The 20892-nt window shown below is 49.7% G+C and overlaps 1 protein-coding gene across 1 annotated transcript; it reads right to left on the bottom strand.

Moving 5' to 3' along the window:
- Positions 1 to 13929: 13929 nt before the first annotated feature.
- On the bottom strand, positions 13930 to 19671 carry Klhdc8a (kelch domain containing 8A). Its single transcript, XM_027934637.1, has 5 exons — positions 19296 to 19671; positions 16532 to 16696; positions 16095 to 16310; positions 15154 to 15255; positions 13930 to 14123 (listed from the first exon to the last, which is right to left on the bottom strand). The coding sequence occupies exons 1-5, from the start codon at positions 19669 to 19671 to the stop codon at positions 13930 to 13932; spliced, it is 1053 nt and encodes a 350-aa protein (XP_027790438.1).
- Between the last annotated feature and the right edge of the window lie 1221 nt (positions 19672 to 20892).

Below are 20892 nucleotides of genomic sequence, written 5' to 3'. Positions count from 1 at the left end.
GAGGGCTTATCTTCAGTTAGGTCAGCCTTAATTAGATCCTGGAATCCAACCCTCCTGGAAAGTTCTTACCTCTTCATCAAAGAGAACGCGTAGTGTTGCGTGGATCCCTCAAGATATGGTGGAATTTATGGAGACCTGGCAGGAGGTGGAGAAAACCAAAAGGGAAACATTCATGAAAACTATATTACACTCCTATTTCTTATTTAACCTGTATCCCTAAGTCTATGAAGCTGCCTCATCCAAGGTTTTCTTTCTTTTCTTTTCCTTCCTTCCTTCCTTCCTTTCTTTTTTCTTTTCCTTCCTTCCTTCCTTTCTTAATTTCTTTCTTTCTATTTTTTACCCCTTCCTTTCTTTCTTTTCGTTTTCCTTTTGATACCAGGAATTGAACTTAGGGGCACTTAACCACTGAGCCACATCTCCAGCCCTTTTTATATTTTATTTTGAGAGAGAGTCATGACAAGTTGCTCAGGACATCATTAAGTTGCTAAGGCTGGCTTTGAACTGTGATTGTCCTGCCTCAGCCTTCCCAACTATTAGGATTACAGGTGTGTGCCAACAAGACTAGGCTCATTTATTTTCTGTGATTTTAAAATTAGGAGGACTGTCAGGTGTGGTGGCACATGCCTGTAATCCCAATGGCTCTGGAGGCTGAGGCAGGAGGATCAAGAGTTCAAAAGTCAGCCTCAGCAACTTAGAGAGGCCCTAAGCAACTCAGTGAAACCCTGTCTCTAAATAAAATACAAAATAGGGATGGGGATATGGCTCAGTGGTTGAATGCCCCTGAGTTCAATTCCCGGTACCAAAAAATAAACAAATAAATAAATAAATAAGTAAAATAAATCAGGGGGCTGGGGTTGTGGCTCAGTGGTAGAGCTCTTGCCTAGCACGTGTGAGGCCCTGGGTTCAGTCCTCAGTGCCACATAAAAATAAATTAAAAAGAAGGTATTGTGTCCAACTACAACTAAAAAAAAATATTTAAAAAAAATCAGGAGGTCTGAGCACAAGGCTTAGCTTCTTTTGTGTGTGTGTGGTGTGGTGCTGGGGATTGAACCTAGGGCCTTGTGCATGCTAGGCAAGCACTTTACCAACTGAGCTATATCCCCAGCCTCATCTTTTTGAGGCCTGGAGGGCTAGCTAAGTCCAGCTTCTCCAATTTACCTCTTTTTTTTTTCCTCCCCGGTGTTGGGCTTTGAACCCAGTCCCTCATGCATGCCAGGCAATCACTCTACCACCAAGCTACAACCCAGCCTTCAGCATCTCCATTTATAGTGAAATGAGAACATCCACAGGCTTTCCTCCTCCTTCTCTAAGTGAGGGATAAGGGAGGCTTCTTGATAACCCAGTTCTGTAAAGTATTATTATGTCAAAGGCCATACAACTGGTGAGAAAGCAGCAGAACTGGGATTTGGACCCTGGACTGTGGGAGAAGAAAGGAGGCCAAGGGGTCCTTGGTCCCCTTCTCTGCAAGCAGTCAGAAGCCTGACCGGATTCCAACTGTGCTGAGAAGATAGCATACCCCTCATTTCTCCAGGAGGGTGATGTCTCCAGCTGCGTATTCAGGGCACCAAGGACCAAGAGGAACTAAATCCCCAGTTGCTGAATTTTGTATTTACTGTCTGCCCACTTTCTTGCTTCCACTGACGTTTTGTAGTGCAAGTTATGATCGTCTCTATTCCTTCCTGGAGTTCATGGTCTCTCTCTGTGGCTGGACAAAATCCACCTTATGCAGAAAAACAACCTCCTTCCCCTAAACCTGAAGAGTCACAGGAGGTGGTAGCTGACTTGGCACCTTCCCTCTACAAGCATCTGGTTTGCTCTGGATTATCTGTGAAAATAGAATGAGTCTAAAAGAGTTTCTCTAGCCTGCGGTTTCCTTTCCCCAGTGAGGTCTGTGTGCATTCCTGGGGACCCATCTGGACAAATTAGGACTCTGAAGATCCAGCATAGGTAACATAAGAGCAAGCACAGGGCTGAGTGCTGGGCGACCTGAGTTCTAGTTCTGACCAACATGAGCCAGTTCTGTGACCTTCTACCACTCATTTCGCTCATTCTATGAACGTTGGGCCCACTAGGTGCTGACCTGGGATATCATGGTGACAAGATACATACAGCTTCTTCCTTCAGAGAATTTTCAGTCCAGTGAGAGATAAGCACATCCTTTACAGAGGGAGACATGTCCATAATGGGGGAAGAGCAGAATGACCTTGGGATGTATAACAGGAGTCCCTAGCCCAGATGGGAGGAGACTAGTCAGGAGGTACTTCCTGAAAACAGAGCTTTTCAAGCAGAGGCATTAAGGACATGTAGTAATTGGCCAACTGCATCAACATTTCCTCATTAAAAAAAAATTTTTTTGTTTTCTTCCTCATAAGAAAAATAAAGAATCATGCAAATAACCCAAGATTCTCTTTCAGACTTAATGTATCCCAACATCTCATGCATGGCTGAGCATACAAAAGATACTCAATCATAGACACTTATGGACCAAAGGAATGGATGAGCAATGGAATCAAAAGACTAAAGTGAGAATACCTACAAATAGCGGATCTCCTGTACCAGCTAAACTGGTAATAGCAGAGGGGACATATCATTTGCTACCTCTCCAACCCTCCCCACCCCTACTTTAGTTTCCTTTGCTACAGTCTGAATCCCCATTTAGGAGGCAAACCAGGGATGACCAAAGACCCCAGAGAAAAGAAATCTCCCTGGCTCAAGCCAAGGTGCAGCTTGGTGGCCCACAGGAGCCAACAGACTAGGCTTTAGATGAGTCTTGGCTGCAGACTGTTCACAGCAGGTAGCAAGGGAAGCAAACAAACAGATGCAGTTCCGGAACAGCGTGCAGCTCGGAAATGATCCTAGCTGCTGGAATTCGGCTCTCACATTCCTTATGGGGAGACCTGTTTGATGGCAGAGTAAGAATGCCAGACAGGGATGGCTACTGGCAAGGCTTTCCGGGAATTCCTGCGTCATGTGCTGGGATGTCTGGGCTGAGCTGAGCCCCTCTCAATCCTGTCTGCCTCATTGGGCCTACTATGCACACACTGGGAAGATAATCAAGAACAAGCCTCTGTCTTGTCCTTACACACTTCACAACTTGTATGTGTGTGCTGTATGTGTGTGTGTTGGGGGTGTGTGTGTCCAGGGTTGTAAAAGGGGATCTAAAAGCAGCTCAGAGTGAAAACTGCTATCATGTGTCCTGCTGGGTGCAGAGTATAGGCAGGAGCACAGATGAGGAGCGCAAGGACACGCCAGGGTGAGGCAGGTCTCAGACACATCTAAGATGAATCCTGAGGTATGATTAAGAATTCACTTCCTGCTTCCAGGAAGTTTACAGCTTAATTAGAGAAATAATATGATAAATATACAATTTAACGGTATAATCACAGGCAGAAAGTGGGAGGACCTTAAAAGAGATACAAATGACTACATGGGTTTGAAACACCTACTACTTTGGCTCAGGAGTAGGAGGCCCAGTGGACCTTGAAAGGTTGGTGGGATTTGAATTATCCTTCAGGGATGAAATGGGGAGGTGGGGGTGAGGGAGAAGGAAGGGCTGACAAAGAGCATGCTCTGTATGCAGTGGCTGTAGGGGGTCACCAGGACCCTGGAGTATCCTCTCCCTTGGAATTATGTTAATAAGATGTCCTCACTTCTCTCCCCTTTTCTCTGGGAAAAGAGCAGGCCAGAGGGTTCAGTTCATCACCCATGTCCAGCCTGAGACCTCACTGTCGTTGTCAAATCACCTTTCCCCAGAGCTGGAGGATGTTACAGCCCTCAGTCACCACCCCCCACCTCTGTGGTGGGCAATATGGCGTGCAAGATGTTGAACTTCCCCTGGAAGTTGGAAAGGCCTGGATAAGAACCAACCTATTAAAACTGGCCTTCCAAGACAGGGAGGTATAAATTCAAAGAGGTCTGTAATTCCAGATAGCTTTTAGTAAATTGAGATGCCTGGTTCAAAGCTGCCCTCTTCTGACAGAACTAAGCCTAGCAAGTTTCATGGGATGCCCAAATCTGTCACTATGCAGGTAGTCTGCTTAGGCAATCTGATGAACTACTCACTTGTTCATTTATTCAAATATGTACAAAGCAACTGCAATAATAGTCTAATTATATCTAATTATATCTTATATCTGTTTCTAAGCATCTTAGATATAGTGTCCCATCTACCAAGCTAGGTAGTATCAGAGCCAGGAGGTAAATCACATCAGTCCAATATCCTATCTTGTGTGCCTAACTATGTATTTCCTTATGGACTCTGGAAATCCAAGACGGAGCTAGTCAGGGCTGGGAGAGGATGTAATGAAAGAAGTCAACCAGAGAGCTATCCCTATTTCTGGCCTGGAGAGGTGGGGATGGCACACAGAGAGGGGTAGGGGCCAGCAGCGCTGGGATCAAGCTCAGTTTCTACCCCCATCCCACAAAGAGGCCATGGTCAAGGATTTTCTCTTTTGCATGTGGTTGCTTATTGATAAAAAGGGATTTGGGTAAATGAACTCTGGTTTCCATTTCAATCTGCCTTATCTAAACAGGGACAAATTAGAAATCTCAGTCACTCTTCTTTTGCCCACTTAGGACTTGGACATGCAGGAATCTCACCCTTCTCCTACCCATGGGTTGACATGACATTTTGGCTCAAAAGTCTGGCAACCTGGACTGCAAATTCTGCTCTGCTTCTGATTGACTATGACTCCATCTCATCTCTCTGCAGCTCTATGAAAAAGAATGATGCACTTTCATATAACAGTGTGCCAGTCACTTTCCTTAGATGACTTACATTACTGAATTCAATCCTCACCATGACTTTGTAAAAAGCAGGTTATAGCATATGATTATCCCCATTGCACAGATGAGGAAATTGAGACACAAGAGAAATCAACTACCTGCCCTTGTGGGGTCACAAAGCTGACAAGTGATTCCAGAAATGGAGCTCTTCACCATCATGCTTTGGCTTGGAGAGGATTCCTGGTTTGCACAGAGTCTTCAGTAGACTCAACTGCTCTGTGTCTTAGTTTACTCATCTGAAGTGTCTCATGAATCCCTCGTAGGGTTTGCTGTGAGATAGAATGAGATGTCAAGTTGCCAGACAGATGGTTTCCTAGCAGTCTGCATGGGGCTTTGCTGGGCTCAGTTCCTCCCAAGTTCCCTCCCTGGATTCTGCCAGAGAACCCGCGTGTGTGTGTGTGTGTGTGTGTGTGTGTGTGTGGTGTGTCTGTGTGTGTGTGTGTCCAACAGTAATGGGTTTCTCAGATACCTGAGCTTCAGCTGATCTGACCCAGGAATGAGAACAGTGAAGACAAAGTTCTGAGCTAGCAAATAGTCATTGAAACTGGCATTGGCGCACACCTGTAATCTAGAAGCTCAGGAGGCTGAGGCAGAAGGATTGTAAGTTCAAAGTCAGCTTTAGCAATTTAGCAAGGCCCTAAGCAACTTATTGAGACCCTGTCTCAAAATAAAATATAAAAAGAGCTTGAGGGGCTGGGAATGTGGCTTAAGCGGTAGCGTGCTCGCCTGGCATGCGTGCGGCCTGGCTTCGATCCTCAGCACCACATACAAACAAAGATGTTGTGTCCGCCGAAAACTAAAAAATAAATATTAAAAAAATTTTCTCTCTCAAAAAAAAAAAAAAAGAGCTTGGGATGTGGCTCAGTAGTTAATTGCCCCTGGGTTCCATTCCTGGTACCCCCCCCCCCCAAAAAAAAAAGTTCTTCCTTCTTGGTCCCTCATCCTGTGTCCTTTTTCTGATCTCTGAGGTTTGTAACTCCCACTGCTATGTCATTGGGAAATGTGTGGGTGGGAGTCTATGCTTATGATTGGGCCTTGACCCACGAGTCTCCATGTACTTTCCACTAATTATCCTTGTGGTATCATTACCACAAATATATTAAAATAACCCCATCTCTTTAGTTGTCAACATTCTCATTTCCATAGTTTTGTTGATCCTTCGCTGTCCCTGTGACATCATGGCTTGGATTAGGTTGTAGTTCAAGGGTTGTTGATGGAGGTGTGGCAAGAGTACAATGACCCTAAGTACAGAAGCCAGGCTTGGGGTTCTGCTACACCTAGCTCTGCCACTTGCTGACCATGTGACCTGGGGCAGGTGACTCAGTGTCCCCAGGCCTTGGTTCCTGATTAATCAAAGGGGCACCTGAACTTAGAGGAGCTTTGCAGACAGAGGGATTCGCGGCCGAGGCTGGTGTGGCTTACAGTCTGGTGGCTTCTCACTTTGTGTAGATGCTGCTCCTCATGAAGAGTCGGTGTCTTCTTCCTGCTGGCCTTGCCTCCTTTCAGGGAGGCCCAGGAGTGACTGGGCAGGGCTGAGCAGGGCAGGACAGGACAGGGGAATTGTGCCCAGAAGGGAGAAGGGAGGAAGGCCTGCCCAGTGCCGCCTCCTTGCCCCGTGCCTGGCTCTCGCTGGCAACCTGAGCCCTTGGCCTCCCAGGCTGATCCTGGAATGTAAACCCCAAGCAAAGCACATTCTTCAGCAGGGTCACCAGCTCCTGGCCCTTGGTAAGGGAAGGAGGGAGCCAGCATTTCTCTTGGCCCGGAATGACACCTGCGTGGTCTGCTGCTGAGGGCCGTGATTACAAGGCTGGCTTGCTTGGTTGTCATCCACAGCTCATAAAAAGCCCAATTCTGACCTGTCACTCCTATTAGAGCCCATGGGAAAGGGAAGAGGAAATCCCATCCCTAAATGGGGGCATTTGAAATACTGCTTATTTCCCGGATTCTGTCCCTTGCATTAGCCACAGGCTGGAGAGGAGCTTAGAGGCAAAGGGGGCATTGTAAAGACTCCTGTCACAGCTGGCACTGTCTCTGGGCTCTTTGATTTCTGACTTTCATTCAACTCAGGGGCCTGCTATGCACTTAGTGCTGCCCACCAGGCACTCTGTGTTGCTCTGGGCCTTGAGGCTTAGTGATAGCATCGCACTCCTGAGGAGCACCTCAAAGGCTGTGTGTGTCTGGGGGGAGGTGGGCTGAGGAGACAGTGGGTCCTATTCACCAGGTACACAATGGAGGGGGCATTCAGGGCCGAGGGGACAGGCCACACAGGGAGGGTGTTGAGGAGGGGCCAGGTGCACTCAGGGAACACAGCCGAGTATGAAGGGGAGGCTGGGAAGGTAATGAGCCTTAGAGGCCACGCTGAGGCATGGAATCGCCCACAGGGCCAAGGGAAGCCGAGGAAGGATGTCTAAGCTTCATAAGGATTAGTCAGATCTACAGATGAGAAGGGTTTCTGAAAGGGCAGAGGGAATCCAGTAAGGAAGCTGCTGAAGGTCACCTTGTGTGAGGCCACGAGGGTCAGGATGAAACTCAGGGCTATGTGAGGGAGAAAAGAGGTGAGGCCACTTTCCAGCCAGAAAGCAGAAGTCTGAGTGGAGTAAGACCAGGCTGGAAGGGCAGCGCCCATTTAGCTCCATTCTACAAAGGAGAACACTGTCTCCAGAGCAGAGGACCCTGGGAAAGGGATTTGCGCCTCACTGTTCACTTATAAATTTTGCTTTTGAGACTTAGATTGCTGAGATTAGGACCGGGGTCCATTTTCTGATGAGTGGCAGGCAGGGTACCCCAAAGTCCTTGTTTCAGCCAGTTGGGAGGGCGGGATGAGCCACCAGCTGCCAGGCTGAAGTGCCTTCACTCCCTCAGCTCTCCATAGTGCAGGCAGATTGTAGGAAGGACTGATTTCTCTTTGAACTTCCCAGAAAATCTAACAACTCTGACGTGGTGCCCAGGCCCCAAGTATTTAGGCAAGTCTTTGGCCTCCAGCCCTTTACCTCACAGAGCCTCTGAGACTGTGGATGTGTGAGCGTGAGAACAAAAATGTGTGCACAAATCGGTGCGTATAACGGGGTGCGAATGTGTAGGTGCATTTGTAAAAATGAGGCATGTGTGCAGTATGTGAGAGTGTGAGCGTGAGACATGAGTGTGAGGTGTGTGAATGGTCACATGCACGGAGGTATGAGCGTGCATGTGGGTGTGTAAGAATGAGGGATAGGCGGGTGTATGAGTGTGACAGAGAGGGAGAGTACAGGGTGTGAGCGTGTGGGTGCCAGGGCAGCTGATGGAGTTGTCCCTGCCCCTTGGGCTGCAGATGGGGGGTTCTTGGCACTCTGCTCACGGATGTAGGAATAAGGGCTCTGGGGCTTCTTTGAACCAGGTACACAACTGCCTGCAGAGCTCAAATGAGTCAGAGTGCTTGGAAAAGTGGCTCACAGTTTAAACCTTAAAACAAAGGGGGTCATAGCCCATGTGGAGTTAATATGGGACACTAAAGACATTTTGTCCTTACAGCTAGCTGGCTGTTCCCATCTTCCCAGGGACCTTTTCTCCCTGTCACTAGTTTCTCTGTGGATGGGGAGATTTGGGGGTTGAGCAGCATTGCCAAAACAACCTAATGACACCTAGGTTGGTCTGTCCCTATGAAGCTTCTGCTGTCATTCAAGACCAACCCAGAGTCCAGCAAGCCTTCTGATCTCTCTTCTCCCCTTACTGGGTTTAGGCTCCCTGTCTCCCTTCCCCTGAGGCCCAGTTGTAACCCCAAGCCCCTCCTGGGAGCTCAGTCCTTCTGGACTCTTTCTCTTCCCAAGGGTGGTTTGGGTTTATTGCATCCTTCGAAAATGACATGTGAGGTCCTGACCTCTGGTCCCTATGACTGACTTTATTTGGAAACAGGATCCCTGCAGAACAAGTGGCCTAAAATGAGATCATACTGGATTAGGGTGGGCCTCAATCCAAAGATTAATGTTCTGGCCAGCCTTGGTGGAACAGGTCTGTAATCTCAGTGACTTGGGAGGCTGAGGCAGGAGGATCACATGTTCAAAGCCAGCCTCAGGCTTTAAGCAACTTGGCAAGACCCTGTCTCAAAATAAAAAAATAAAAAGGGCTGGGGAAGTGGCTCAGTGGTCAAGCGCTCCTGGGTTCAATCCCTGATACTCAAAATAAAACAAACTAGTATCCTTATAAGATGAAGAAAACCTGAACACAGACACACAGGGACAAGCCCAGAAACACCAAGAATTGCCAGCCTCTGCCAGGAGCTAGGGAGAGGCAAGGAGACATGTGTCCCTCTCTAGCTCTACCCCACCTTCCCCAAAGAGCCTTTAGAGGGAACTTGGTCCTTCTGACACCTTGACTTCAGACTTCTAGATTCTAGAAGTGTGACACAGTAAGTTTCTGGGTTCTTTTTGTTTTGTTTTTTTAAGCAGAAAACTTATTTCTGTGGTATTGTGGTATTTTGTTAGGGAAGCCCCAGGAAATGAATATCTCTGGTACAGTTATCTGCCCAAAGTGCCAGAGTCCTTCCATGTGCTCCCCGCTTTGATTCTTGCCTGAGACTTGCCTGTGCCATCAGTCTCTTCTGCCCATGTAATGTTTGGGCTCACTGAGGTCACAGCTCAAGTTCTCTGAGCCTTTGGCTCAGGCCTTGGCCTGTTCTGCAGTCACATGTGTGGACACATACACTGACCTCCTTTGCTGTTCTCCATACAGCAGAGCTCAGAGAAAGCAGTGTTCTGGTGCTGGAGGCGGTGATTGGGGAGTTTCTCACTGAGCTGGGTTGGATTTTCATTCCTAGTACTTATTAGCTGTGTCATCTAGCTTAGGTATTCAGTGTTCCTAGTTCTCTTTCTTCTTCTGTAAAGTGGGGCTTGGGAAAGACCAGCCATACCCCACTTCCTGTGCAGGAGCTCTGGGGGCCAATGCCAATGCAAAACATTGTTAGAAAGAAAACCTTGGAGGAAATAAAGGGCTGGAGGGCATGGGCTAGTCTACTCCCTCACAGGACTCTCTGATTGCTCAGTGGAATGGACCTTGCTCAGGAGAAGGCCTGGAGAGCTGGCCTGCATATTGTACCAGGACTATAACCAAGTGGGGCTCCTTCTGACCCTAGATGGTGTCTTAGTGATGTCACCTACTTCATTTTGCTCAGAAGAGGAGTTTGGAATACCCCATGCTACATGGTACAAATCTGATGGTGCTGCCTCTCACTTAAACCTTAATTTTGGACTGGGGATGTGGCTCAAGTGGTAGCACGCTCGCCTGGCATGCGTGCGGCCCGGGTTCGATCCTCAGCACCACATACAAACAAAGATGTTGTGTCCGCCGAAAACTAAAAAAAAAAAAATATTAAATTCTCTCTCTCTCTCTCTCTCTCTCTCTAAAAATAAAGGCACTGTGTTGTGTCCATCTACATCTAAAAAAATAAATATTAAAAAAATAGCAAGGTACTAAAATTAGAATTCAAATTCATATCTGTATAATTTAAAAAAAAAAAAACCTTAATTTGCCCTTAACTTTCCCTATGTATAAAGTCCAGTGGCCTCAGCAAGGCACAAAGTAAGGCCTTTCTTGATTTTCTTACCTGTGCTTGCACCCCCATCTCCCCACAGCCTCTCTACATTGTCCACTGTGTACTGTCACCAAGACAAGGCAAGCTCTTTCCCTTGTTGGTCTTGATTTCTTTTACCTATTTTTATTTTTGAGATGTTGCCCAGGTGGGCATTAAATGCCTGGGCTCAAGTGATCCTCCTGCCTCAGCCTCCGAAGTAGCTGGGAATATTAGTGCATGCCACCCCACGGGGACTTGGTGGCCTTGAGAAAACCTCTACCTGTCCTTCAACAACAAAATAACAATGCAACGCTCACCTAACAGAGCAAATCATTATATGTGTGTGTGTGTGTGTGTGTGTGTGAGCGTGAGCTCTTAGCCTCGTAACAAGGTCTTATTTGGCCCAATTTACAAATAAGGAAAAAGACTCAGGTTAAACAAGGTACCTGAGGCCAATTTGTGCATCATAATCATACCGTGAACCTTGCTCTTGCTACAAAGCCTATGATCTGCCTCTTCTACCTGGCTGGCCTCCCTCTTCTTTCAAAGGTTATTGTCCAGTAACTGGCCCTGGCTCTCTGCAGCTGCTCAGGGTGCCTCTAGTTACACTAGCAAAGGTTGACACCAGCAAATAGTCTGCAGCCTTGGTTCCCTGTCTCCCTCCCAAGACTAGGTTTGAGATCTCAAACCTAGCACCATGCCAAGCTGGAAACAGGTATTACTGGTCAATGATGGTTTGGAACAGCCAATGGAACAAAAAAGGTAGACAGGAACTTTCCCAGGGATAAAAATTTAGGAATATTATATGGTCTTTTCACATTACAGAGCCCTTTCCAACCTTTCCTAGCTAACCCTCACCCTCATTCCTTTCCTTGCTAACCCTCACCCTCATTCCTTCCTGGTTGACTGGAGCTCCTTACCAAGGTACAGCATGATCTTGTCTTCCCAAGGATTAGTGCTCATCTGAAGCAATCAGTGCGTTGGCCACAAGGTTTGGAATCAGACCTAGTTCAGATACTTACTAGCTTGTGACCCTGGACAATTTAAATAATCTCTTTAATTCCTGGTTTTCTCATCTGTGAAATGGGAGGATTCTACCTGCCTCCGAGCTAATCTGAGGATCGAGACAGGTGCCTTACCTCGTTGTGGGACAGCATCACCATTGCTCTTGTTTTATAGACTGGTAACTAAAGACAAGAAGGCTGAATGACCTTTCCATAGTGTGGAGGTGCTGGGAAAGCCTGCAGGGGTTGGGCAAATTAGACCTGGACAAAGCCATCAGCCCCAGATCCCGTGCTGCCTCTGTGGTGTCCCCAGGTACAGACCCACCTGGCCGAACACTGATGTTCTGTATTTCCCTCACTCTTCAGTGAGGTATCCTCACAGTCTCCCCACAATGGACTTCTGAGAGGTGAGTCCTTAGCAGGTAACATCTCTGACTTTCAGCTGATCTTTCAAGTTTCAGTGGCTAATTCAATCTTTTCGAGCTGGCTGTAGCCCTGAGTTTCTAACTATTCTAAAACACTTCTGCCCCATCCACGGACATGGGGTCATTTTGTACACTAGGAAAGAGCTTCTCATATAAGGGTTGGCCTCCTCTTGAAAAGGGTGGAAGCACCCATTTGAGAACACCTTTCCTGGGTAGGGGATTGGGGAGGGTGTGAGGCACAAGGCAGAAACGGAAAGGGAATGGAGAGGCTGTATCAGGGCTGGCCTTTGGGGCAGCTTCTCCTTAGGTACTGTCCCTTCCTTTGTAGTATCTGCAGCTTCTCCAGGACCTTTTGCTAATGGTTAATTCAGGGGAAATATGGGAGTCAGAGCAACCAGAGAAGGCCTCTCTGCAGTCTGCTCACTAGGGGGCACCCACAGCCACAGGATGCCGCCCATCCTGGGTGGGAAGGAAATGCTGGGCCAGCAGGTGGCAGTGCCCTTAAATCCTGGTAAGAATCCCTATCCCCCAAAGACCCGGGTTCACTAACCCTATCCAGTTGAAGTTGTTACCCTGACGCAAGGAGGCTGCCTCTGACCTCTCAGATCCATATAGATGAAACTCCTCTGTCCTTGCCTCCAAGAGATGATTATTTCATCAGGGGAGGAGTGTTACCTGACTCTTCCACAGCCCTTAGGGATTCATATTCATTTTTGCATCCCCAGTGCCAGCTCAGGCCTTCCTCACCCCACCCCCCTCCCTGGATGGAACCCAGGACATTGCACATGCTAGGCAAGCACCTTACCACTGAGCTACATCTCAAATCAGCACAGCTTTTTAAAAAGAATTGGGAATCACAAAGAGGTGCTATGCAAGCTAAAAGGAGGCATGCTCTTCAAGTCTTTCTCCTTCCTTCCTTCCTTCCTTCCTTCCTTCCTTCCTTCCTTCCTTCCTTCCTTCTTTCCTTCCTTCCTTCCTTCCTTCAAATCAGTAAGCAGTTCCCTCTCTACACTGGATAAGACCAAAAAAAAAAAAAAAAAAAAAAAAAAAAGAGCTTCAGCTAAATAAAGTGAAGCGAGACCCAAGAAGGAGAAACCTGACAAACAGAACTTTTGCCCAACACATGCATGACGTTTCAGTACAAGAAGAGAACAATCTGATGTTTTTCTGGGAGTGGGGCAGCTGGTGGCGCTTATGGGAAGGTGGAATTCTTCAGAGGGAAAAGTCAAGAATAGGTGGCCCCTTGGGACCCTATTCAGCCCGAGAACACCAGTGGATTGGTCTCATGGGATCTTCTCCACCCATCAGGATTCCCTTTCCCCAAACTCTGTAGCAGGGTACCAAAGAAGATAGGAATATAGATTTTAATCATTGTGCTGCTGTGATTAATCAGAGTGCAAGAAATCCATCTTTTGTGGATTTTGATGCCACAGTGTAAATGAGAAAGTTTCACACAGAAACACTCTGGGGGCATCAGGGAGAAAAGAGCCAGGCCTCTGGAGGGAGGGGGGCAGAAGGAAAAATGCAGAGAGGAGATGGGGGCTCAGAGCAGACACAGGGCTCAGTGTTTTCTCCTTCCCCATCATCACACCTGCAGCAAGGATCCTGAGAGGAAGGATCCTTCCTGCAGGGGCTGCTGGCCTGGACTGGGAATATGAGCCCCCACCCTCCTTTCCCAAGCTTTGAGGCCAATTCTTGCTGATCTAATGAGGTCCAGGGAAGGTCAAATTGATGAACAAATAAGGAAAGGATGTAAACCAAAGGAGAAATAAGAGGTTTGAGGCTGGGCATGGTGGCCCATGTCTGTCACCCCAGCAGCCTCGGAGATGAAGACAGGAGAGCTGAAAGTTCAAAACCAGCTTCAGCAACTTAGCGAGGCCCTAAGCAACTTAGGGAGAGCCTGTCTCAAAATAAACATAAAAAGGGACTGGAGATTTGTCTCAGTGGGTAAGTGCCCCTGAGTTCAATTCCTGGTCAAAAAAAAAAAAAAGGTTTGAGACCCCCCCATCCTTCTCCATCTTTTATCCTAAGAGACCCTCAAAACTAGTCCAGAGCTGGGGAAAGAACAATAGCTGGCATCCTGGGAAGTAGCCCAAACGGCTCTGACAAGACCTTTCCTCGTGTGGACAGTGGAGTGATACAATCCCGGGCAAAGCTGTTGGGCCCAGGACAGCTAGGAGTCAGAGACACACAGGGCTTCCACTGCGTCACTCAGACCCTGGTTGACACCCCCTACAGCCAGGAGGCAATTCTTGATGGTGATGCTGGAGCAGGCACAGCGGGGCGTGGGCATGGGAGGGAGGACCTCCCACTTGTTCTTCCCTGGGTGGAATGCTTCTGCGGTCTCCAGGACAGTGGGTTGGTTTCCTGAAAACACCAAGGGAATCAGATCTTACAAAAGAGTCCGGCTGCCAAGAGTCCATGCCCCGAGGTTACTCGCCTCTTCTTCCCTCCCTTGGGAACCCAAAAGCAAAAGCCAAGCAACTTCAACTTTCCTGGCTATGGGATGCTTCCCTCTTCCCTGTCTTGGGCCAGTAGCTCCCTACCTACCGTCTCCCTATCTTTTAAGGTCTTTAAGGGTAAACTTTCTTTTCCACCTCTGGTTTTTTTTGTGTGTGTGTGTGTGTGTTAGGGATTGAACCCAGGACCTTGTGCATGCAAGGCAAGCACTCTACCAACTGAGCTATATCCCCAGCCCTCCAAACTCTGGTTTTTACAACAAGTTTCTAGAGCACTACTGACTCCCTCCTGCTCGTCACTAAAAAAGCTACCCCATGGCCTAGCTTATACTGTCTTTCATGCGTGAGTAAAGTGTGAGTATGTCCACACTAAGTAAACGTGGGGTACCTGGAACCCCCCTGCCTGTGTCTCTCTGCCCTGACGACCCTGGACTTTCTCCTCTTGGAGTCCCTCCTTCAAAATATCAATAATCTCTGGGAGGGAAACACACCAAATTCACAATTCATTAGAAGAATTTATTTGATCGGATTCTTTCCTAATGGAGCTCTATCTCGTCTTTTTCAATAGAGCTGGGTATTCCAGGAATGCCTTGAATATCTGGTGCTAGTCCAGAGAAGGATGAAGGCTGATTCCCCCTGGACTTTGTCTCTAGTCATTCCCAGATAGGGCCCCAGGGATTTGTGCTTCAGCAAGCCTAGGTTACATAGTGATCAGTGTGTTCCTTATACTCTCTGGGCCTGTTTCCCTGGTGCAAGGCAGAATGACCACATTGATAAGTGAAGTCTAGGCCAGGAGGCCGGGAGTGTTTTGAATCATTTAGAATAAAGTAGCGGGCGGGTAGAGTGCGAGGGCCAGACCCTTTGCTACTTATGCAAAGTGCCAAGGATCCAGGAGTACCAGAACCACAGTGCCTTCCATCCTAGAACTCCATCCTTACCAAGTCCCCCAGCCACTATGACCCGTCCACTCAGAGAACCAGCCACGAAGTCTGCCCGTCGTTTCTTAAGAAAGAATGACCGTTCCATCTTCAGCCATCCCCCTACAGGCAGGATAGAGGGAGGGAATTAGATGCTGACCAAATACAGAGAAATCCCAAATGGCTCTTACCCTGGGCAGTGAGTCCCTTCCATTACCCTTATACTCAGGGTGTGCATGGCACCCCTTGCTGTTTGAAATGACATCTTCTGACCTCTGCCCTCTCCTGATCTTGCTGCAAGCTAAGGGACCACGATCCCCACCATGAATCCTCTGCTCTACTTCAGTTTTCCCAGGCTTTATGCTGGAGAGGAGGCTGATAAAGGTGGTGAGCATTGGGACCCCTGTTTCTCCATCAGTTAAAAATAGGTGAGATCCAGCCAGACACAGTGGTGCATATCTGTAATCCCAGCAGCTCAGGAGGCTGAGGTAGAAGGATCCTGAGTTCAAAGCCAGCCTCACGAAAAGCAAGGTGCTAAGCAACTCAGTGAGACCCTGTCTCTAAATAAAATACAAAATTGGGCTGAGGGTGTGGCTCAGTGTTGAGTGCCCCTGGTGCCCAAAATGTAGGTGAAATCCCTCCCTGGCCTGGTCCTGCATGGATAATGTTCAAAGAAGAAATAACAAGTAGAACAGGCTTTGATGAAAACAACCAACCAGGCAAAAGGGAGCCCTGCACAGATCAAAGAATCTGACCCCAAGAGTAGCCATTAGTGGTTCTGGGTAAGGGCTGGGCACTGGATAAGGGCCGGGTGCTGGGTGCTGGGTGCTGCGTTAAGGGCTCACCCTGCTGGGTAAGTGACCTGGAAAGAAGGGTGGGATGTGGGCAGTAGGGGTCAGTTGGAAGGGAGGAAAGCAGCCAGAGTCCTGCAAGAGCAAGGAGCAGGCTGGCGCCCAGCTCACCCTGTTCCATGTCAAACACATCCATTGTCCGCAGGAACTTGGGCTGCCGATAGAGCCGACCCTGCCGAAGGCCTCCCAGGCTGTACAAGTGACTGTCCAGGGTCACAAAGCTGGAGAAAGCCCGCTTACAGGGAATGTTGGGGAACTTGGTCCAGGAGCGAGTCTCGATGTCGAAGACCTCGAAGGCATTGACCGCATACTTGGACTGTCGTCCCCCTGGAGGCCATATGGGGTGGTAGATGGGGGTGGGCAGAAGAGTAGTCCCTGAGGACAGGGGCTGGGGTCTTCTTCTGACTGTCACCCATTCATCCAAGAGGCTAGCTAAGGCCTGGGGCAACATGATTACCCCCCCACACACACCCAGTGCCAAGGAGCTGCTCAGCCCATGGGCACAGTTTCCCAGGAGAACCAACCCAAGGGAGATGACCCATCCTTACCCAGCACGTAGATCTTGGAGCCTCGGAGGAAAGAGGTGGCAGCATATCTCGGGGTAGGCATGGGTGCGAGTGACACCCACATGTCCTTGAGCATGTCATAGTGCTGGAGGTGGTTGTGTGGACGGAGGTCCAGGCCCATCCCGCCTGCTGCGTACACTCGGTAATCTAAGAAGAAAGGTCACATACACTTCTGGCTTAGTTCATAGACACCAGGAGACAGAGCCAGGCTGTTTCCAACCAATGCTCTGCCAGAGTGAACCACATCTGCCATTGTGGTTGATGGCACCATTCAACCACCCTGTCACAGCTGAGCCTGGGTTTTCCTGAAGCCAAAGTGGGACTGCATGCCATAGCCCTTCTTGGTGCCCAGCCCTTGGCTAAGCTCCAAACTCTAGGTCTTCCACAGAGAGACTGTGGTGAGGTCTACAGCACTTTACAGGTCTTGGCCCTCTGCTGCCTTCCTTCTTGGGCAACCAGAGGGGAAGCCAAAGGGAAGAGGAATTCTTCTTATGTCCTCCAGCCGCAGCCTGTGCTCAAGCCACCCCTACCTGGAACTCTCCAGATAGAGCAGGGCCTTTAGAAACAAGGGTAGCCCCACTGTCACTGGCCTTATGGGACACTGGACTGTCTCGTTTTTGCTTTCTTTGCCACCCTTATGCGCGAATGCCATCCTTCTTCGCCAATTGAGGATGCCAAGGGATCCAGGAGGCACCCTGCATTAATGGGACAGGGCCAGAACTGAATGAGAGGGGACAGGGCCAGAACTGAATGAGGGTGACACTTGAGGAGAGAGACTTGGCCTCTTTAAGAAACCGCCTGGCAAGGATCTGGGCGTTCTGAGAAGGAGTCCCCTCCCTCTCTCCACTGCTCTTGGCTATAGGTGACCTTTCAGGGACCTCCCTGACAGACTGCACCACAGATGGCAAAGCATTTGTGTTTTCTTGGGATTCAATGGGGCCTGATAAGGAATAACTAACCTATTGCATGCTCCACCCCTCCCCTCTTACCTGAAACTCCTCCTCTTGGGAATCCTCCCATTCATTCCATACTCCCACCATTCTGTTTTCAATTCTGACTCCTCCTTTCAGATTCACCTGGGTCTCTTGAATTGTAAGGCTGGGCTGAGGGCACCACTTAGTGCCTCCATCACCCTCCTTGCCATATATCACTGAAATCATCTTTGGATCTTTGTTCTTCCAATAGACTGTAGGTCCTTGAGAATCTGTTAATCTGTAGTCCCAGAATCTGTTACAGTGCCTGACACCCATGCATGTAAATGCTTCTTAACTGTTGAATCCATTCAATGCCAGAGACATGACATCACCTACTAGCTGTGTAAACTTGGGCCAGTGACTTAACCTTTCTGGACCTCACACTGCTCCTCTCTAAAACGAGGATGAAGGTCTGAGGATGTAACTCAGTGGTAGATGCTTACCTAGCATACATAAAGTCCTGGGTTTGATCCCTAGCCCAGCAAAAATAAATAAGCAACTAAGGATAAAAATAGCACTTACCTCCTTGGACAGGTTGTGAGGATCAAAGTGGATAAAACATCAGTGGTAAATGTTATTTCTTAACCTTTCAGCAGTTTATTGAGGACAGGGAATGAAGGGTACTCTTTCCCCCCTTTGGGTTCCCCATGGACCTCGGTATCTTCCATTATCTTTACTGGGATGTCATAGAAACCCCACTAGCTACCCCATTCTAGGGGACTCTGGGCTAGAGCTACACCCTGGTACCTTCAGTGTGTCAGACCTCAGCTTCTGAAGGCAGGGACCAGATCTTCCGTCTCTTTCCTTCCACCCTCCATCCTGAGGCCTACGACTGTGCCAGGGACTGGGCAGGTTTTAAGGAAATAGTGGTTTCTGACCTATGGTGGGCCTCACAGGCAGGTGGGGTGGTTTAAGCAAGGGAGGCAGGGGTAGTGCCTGGTGGTGGGGGTGGATTGCACATCCCTCTGCATGCCTATGCTGCCCACGCACGTGTGTATGAATTTGGAATCTCCTAACTCCTTATTTGACCATTTCTTCTAAAACTCTGTGTTTTAGCAAAAGAGCTTTTGGACTCTGCTCCCACCCCATGCTCTGAGCTGTAGTAGGCCAAAAAGGAACAAAACAAGGGACTTTGAGAAAGTGAAATGAGAATCTTAGAACCATATAGTCAGCATGTGCATGCTTGAAAACTTGGTGAACTTGGAGAACACAACCCTCAGGGACATTCTGGTCTCTACTTGGCATCGCTGAGACTGGGAGACAGAAGGGAAGGGGAGAAAAAAATCCTTGAATCAGTCCCAAGGGCCCCTAGTGGGGCTTTGGTGATGGTGCAAGGACGGAGTGAACATCCTCAGCACCCCAAATAGGAATTTAGAGGTAGTGACAGGTAGGGCAGGTTTCAGGGCAAGGAGTGTGGCCAGTGGGAGGGATGGTAATTTAGCTGAATGTCTGCGGGGACAATGCACCTAACCCCACAGACTACACTTTGACTCTCCCCTCTGGCAGAGGCCTGTCCCGCTTGTTGGGAGGAAGCTGCCAAAGTGGACTTTTGCCATCAGTTGGAATTCCTAGACACTTGCTGAGCCTCATTTTTCCCATTTGTAAATAAGGGCAGTGGATCTCCTATTTTGAAGTCCACTGTGAGGATCAATAACGGTGAAGTGGAATCAGGAATGTGATCATGCATTCCCAAATCAGTGTTGGTTTCTCTCCATTTCCCCAGGCCCCCTACTCTCTTCAATCCACCCACCCTCAGCCCTGGCCTCACTTGCCTTTTGCTGTGACAGAAATGCCCATGGCAGCCTCACGCAGCATGCTCCTCTTCTTCCACTTGCCCTCATCAATATTGTACATCTCCACGACCTTCAGGGGCAGCTGATTGGTGCCCACACCCCCGATCACCATGATCCGCTTCCCCAGGGCGATGACTGCCACCCCTGCCCGGGCTGTGGGCAGAGGGGGCAGGGCGGTCCACTGGTCGGCCTCGGGGGAGTAGACCTCAAAGCAGTCCATAGGGACACCATTGTCATCACATCCCCCGATGGCATAGACTTGTCCCCCGGTCTCCAGCAGGGAGCAGTAGACCCGGCGGCTAGGAAGTGGCGCCAGGCGCTTCCACTGAAAGTCCTTGACATTAGGCACCTCCATAGCAGCCCCGGGGACCCTGCCCGCCCCGTCCCAGCGCAGCGCTAAAGGAAGTTCAAGCCCTGGATTTGCGGACTACTCCGCGCCTGATCCCTCTTGCCTGTCCCCTCTTGCCGCCTCCATCTCGCTGGCTTGCTCCAGCCCGACGCCGGTCAGCACCTCACCGTCCCTCAATTCTCAGCGGTCCGGTGGCGTCCAAGCCTGGTCCTGCGGGAGGAATCGGGCAAATCAAGGGCAGCTGGGGCCACACGCCCTTGCGGCTGGCGGGCGCAAGGGCGACCTCCACAGCTTCTCGCCAACTTTAAAGGGAGACACAGTGGCACCCCGCCCCACCCTGCTTTGTCCCCCTGCTCCCGTCCCCGCGCGTCTGGGAATCCGCCTGAGCGCGCGCAGGTTCCGGGGCTCTCAAGGGTTCCCGGCGCTGGACCACCCCCGGGAAGGAAGGAGTGACATCCGTCAGCGTAGAAGCCTCCCGCCCGGCCATCTCGGTGCTCACACCCCCGCGCCACTTACACTGCCAGGCCGGAGCAGCGCGGCGGCGAGTAGACAGTGCATCCCCCGGGCGCCCGGAGCCCCAGCCCGGCGGCGCGGGGAACGGGGGAGAGGGCGCTCTGTCCTTCCCCAGTCCGCACGCCGCTGTCGCACAAGCAGACGAGAACAAATGAGCTGCAGGAAGGAGCAGCGGAGCTGCGAGCGGGGAGGAGGCCGGCAAGCCGGCTCGGCTCGCAGCTTCACCCGCAGGCGCCACACCTGTGCAGGAATCGCGCGCAGCGGCGGAGCGAGCCCCGGCCTCTTTACATAAGCCCAGCCTGCGCCGGGCGGCGGGGGAGGGAAGGGCTCTGGCTGCCCGAGGCGCTCACCTGGTCTACAGGGCCAAGGGAAGCGGGGGGGGGGGGACGGGGGGGCTAGAGCCAAGTACCAAGATGACAGGACCAGACTCCCTCCAGCGAGGGGGCGGGCATTTGCGAGTGTTTGTTTTGGATGAGGAGGCGGAGAGTCCAATTACCCAGTTTGTCTACAGTACACAGACCCAGTTCGTGACAGGCTGGCTTTGCTTTGGGGGAGGCATTAGCATATGGTTTAACCTCATGGAAACAAATTCCGTGGGAATGACACGGAGATCTAACAGGTACATCTGAACACAACCTGCACGCATATACATAACTACGCATTGCCCTCCCAGAAATGGACACATCCACGATCTACAGAGCAACTGACAAATGC

The sequence above is a fragment of the Marmota flaviventris genome, chromosome 12 (genome assembly GCF_047511675.1).
Source record: "Marmota flaviventris isolate mMarFla1 chromosome 12, mMarFla1.hap1, whole genome shotgun sequence".
NCBI lineage: Eukaryota > Metazoa > Chordata > Mammalia > Rodentia > Sciuridae > Marmota > Marmota flaviventris.
Note: the sequence above shows the minus strand (reverse complement) of the source record. Positions and strands in the feature narration are given on the sequence as shown.

Coding starts and splice junctions, on each gene's coding strand:
- Klhdc8a (XM_027934637.1), bottom strand. CDS start 19,671: ATGGAGGTGCCTAATGTCAAGGACTTTCAGTGGAAGCGCCTGGCGCCA. Junction 16,311..16,531: donor CTCCAAGATCTACGTGCTGG/GTAAGGATGGGT, acceptor TATGGCCTCCAG/GGGGACGACAGTCCAAGTAT. Junction 14,124..15,153: donor CATAGTGGCTGGGGGACTTG/GTAAGGATGGAG, acceptor TGGTGTTTTCAG/GAAACCAACCCACTGTCCTG.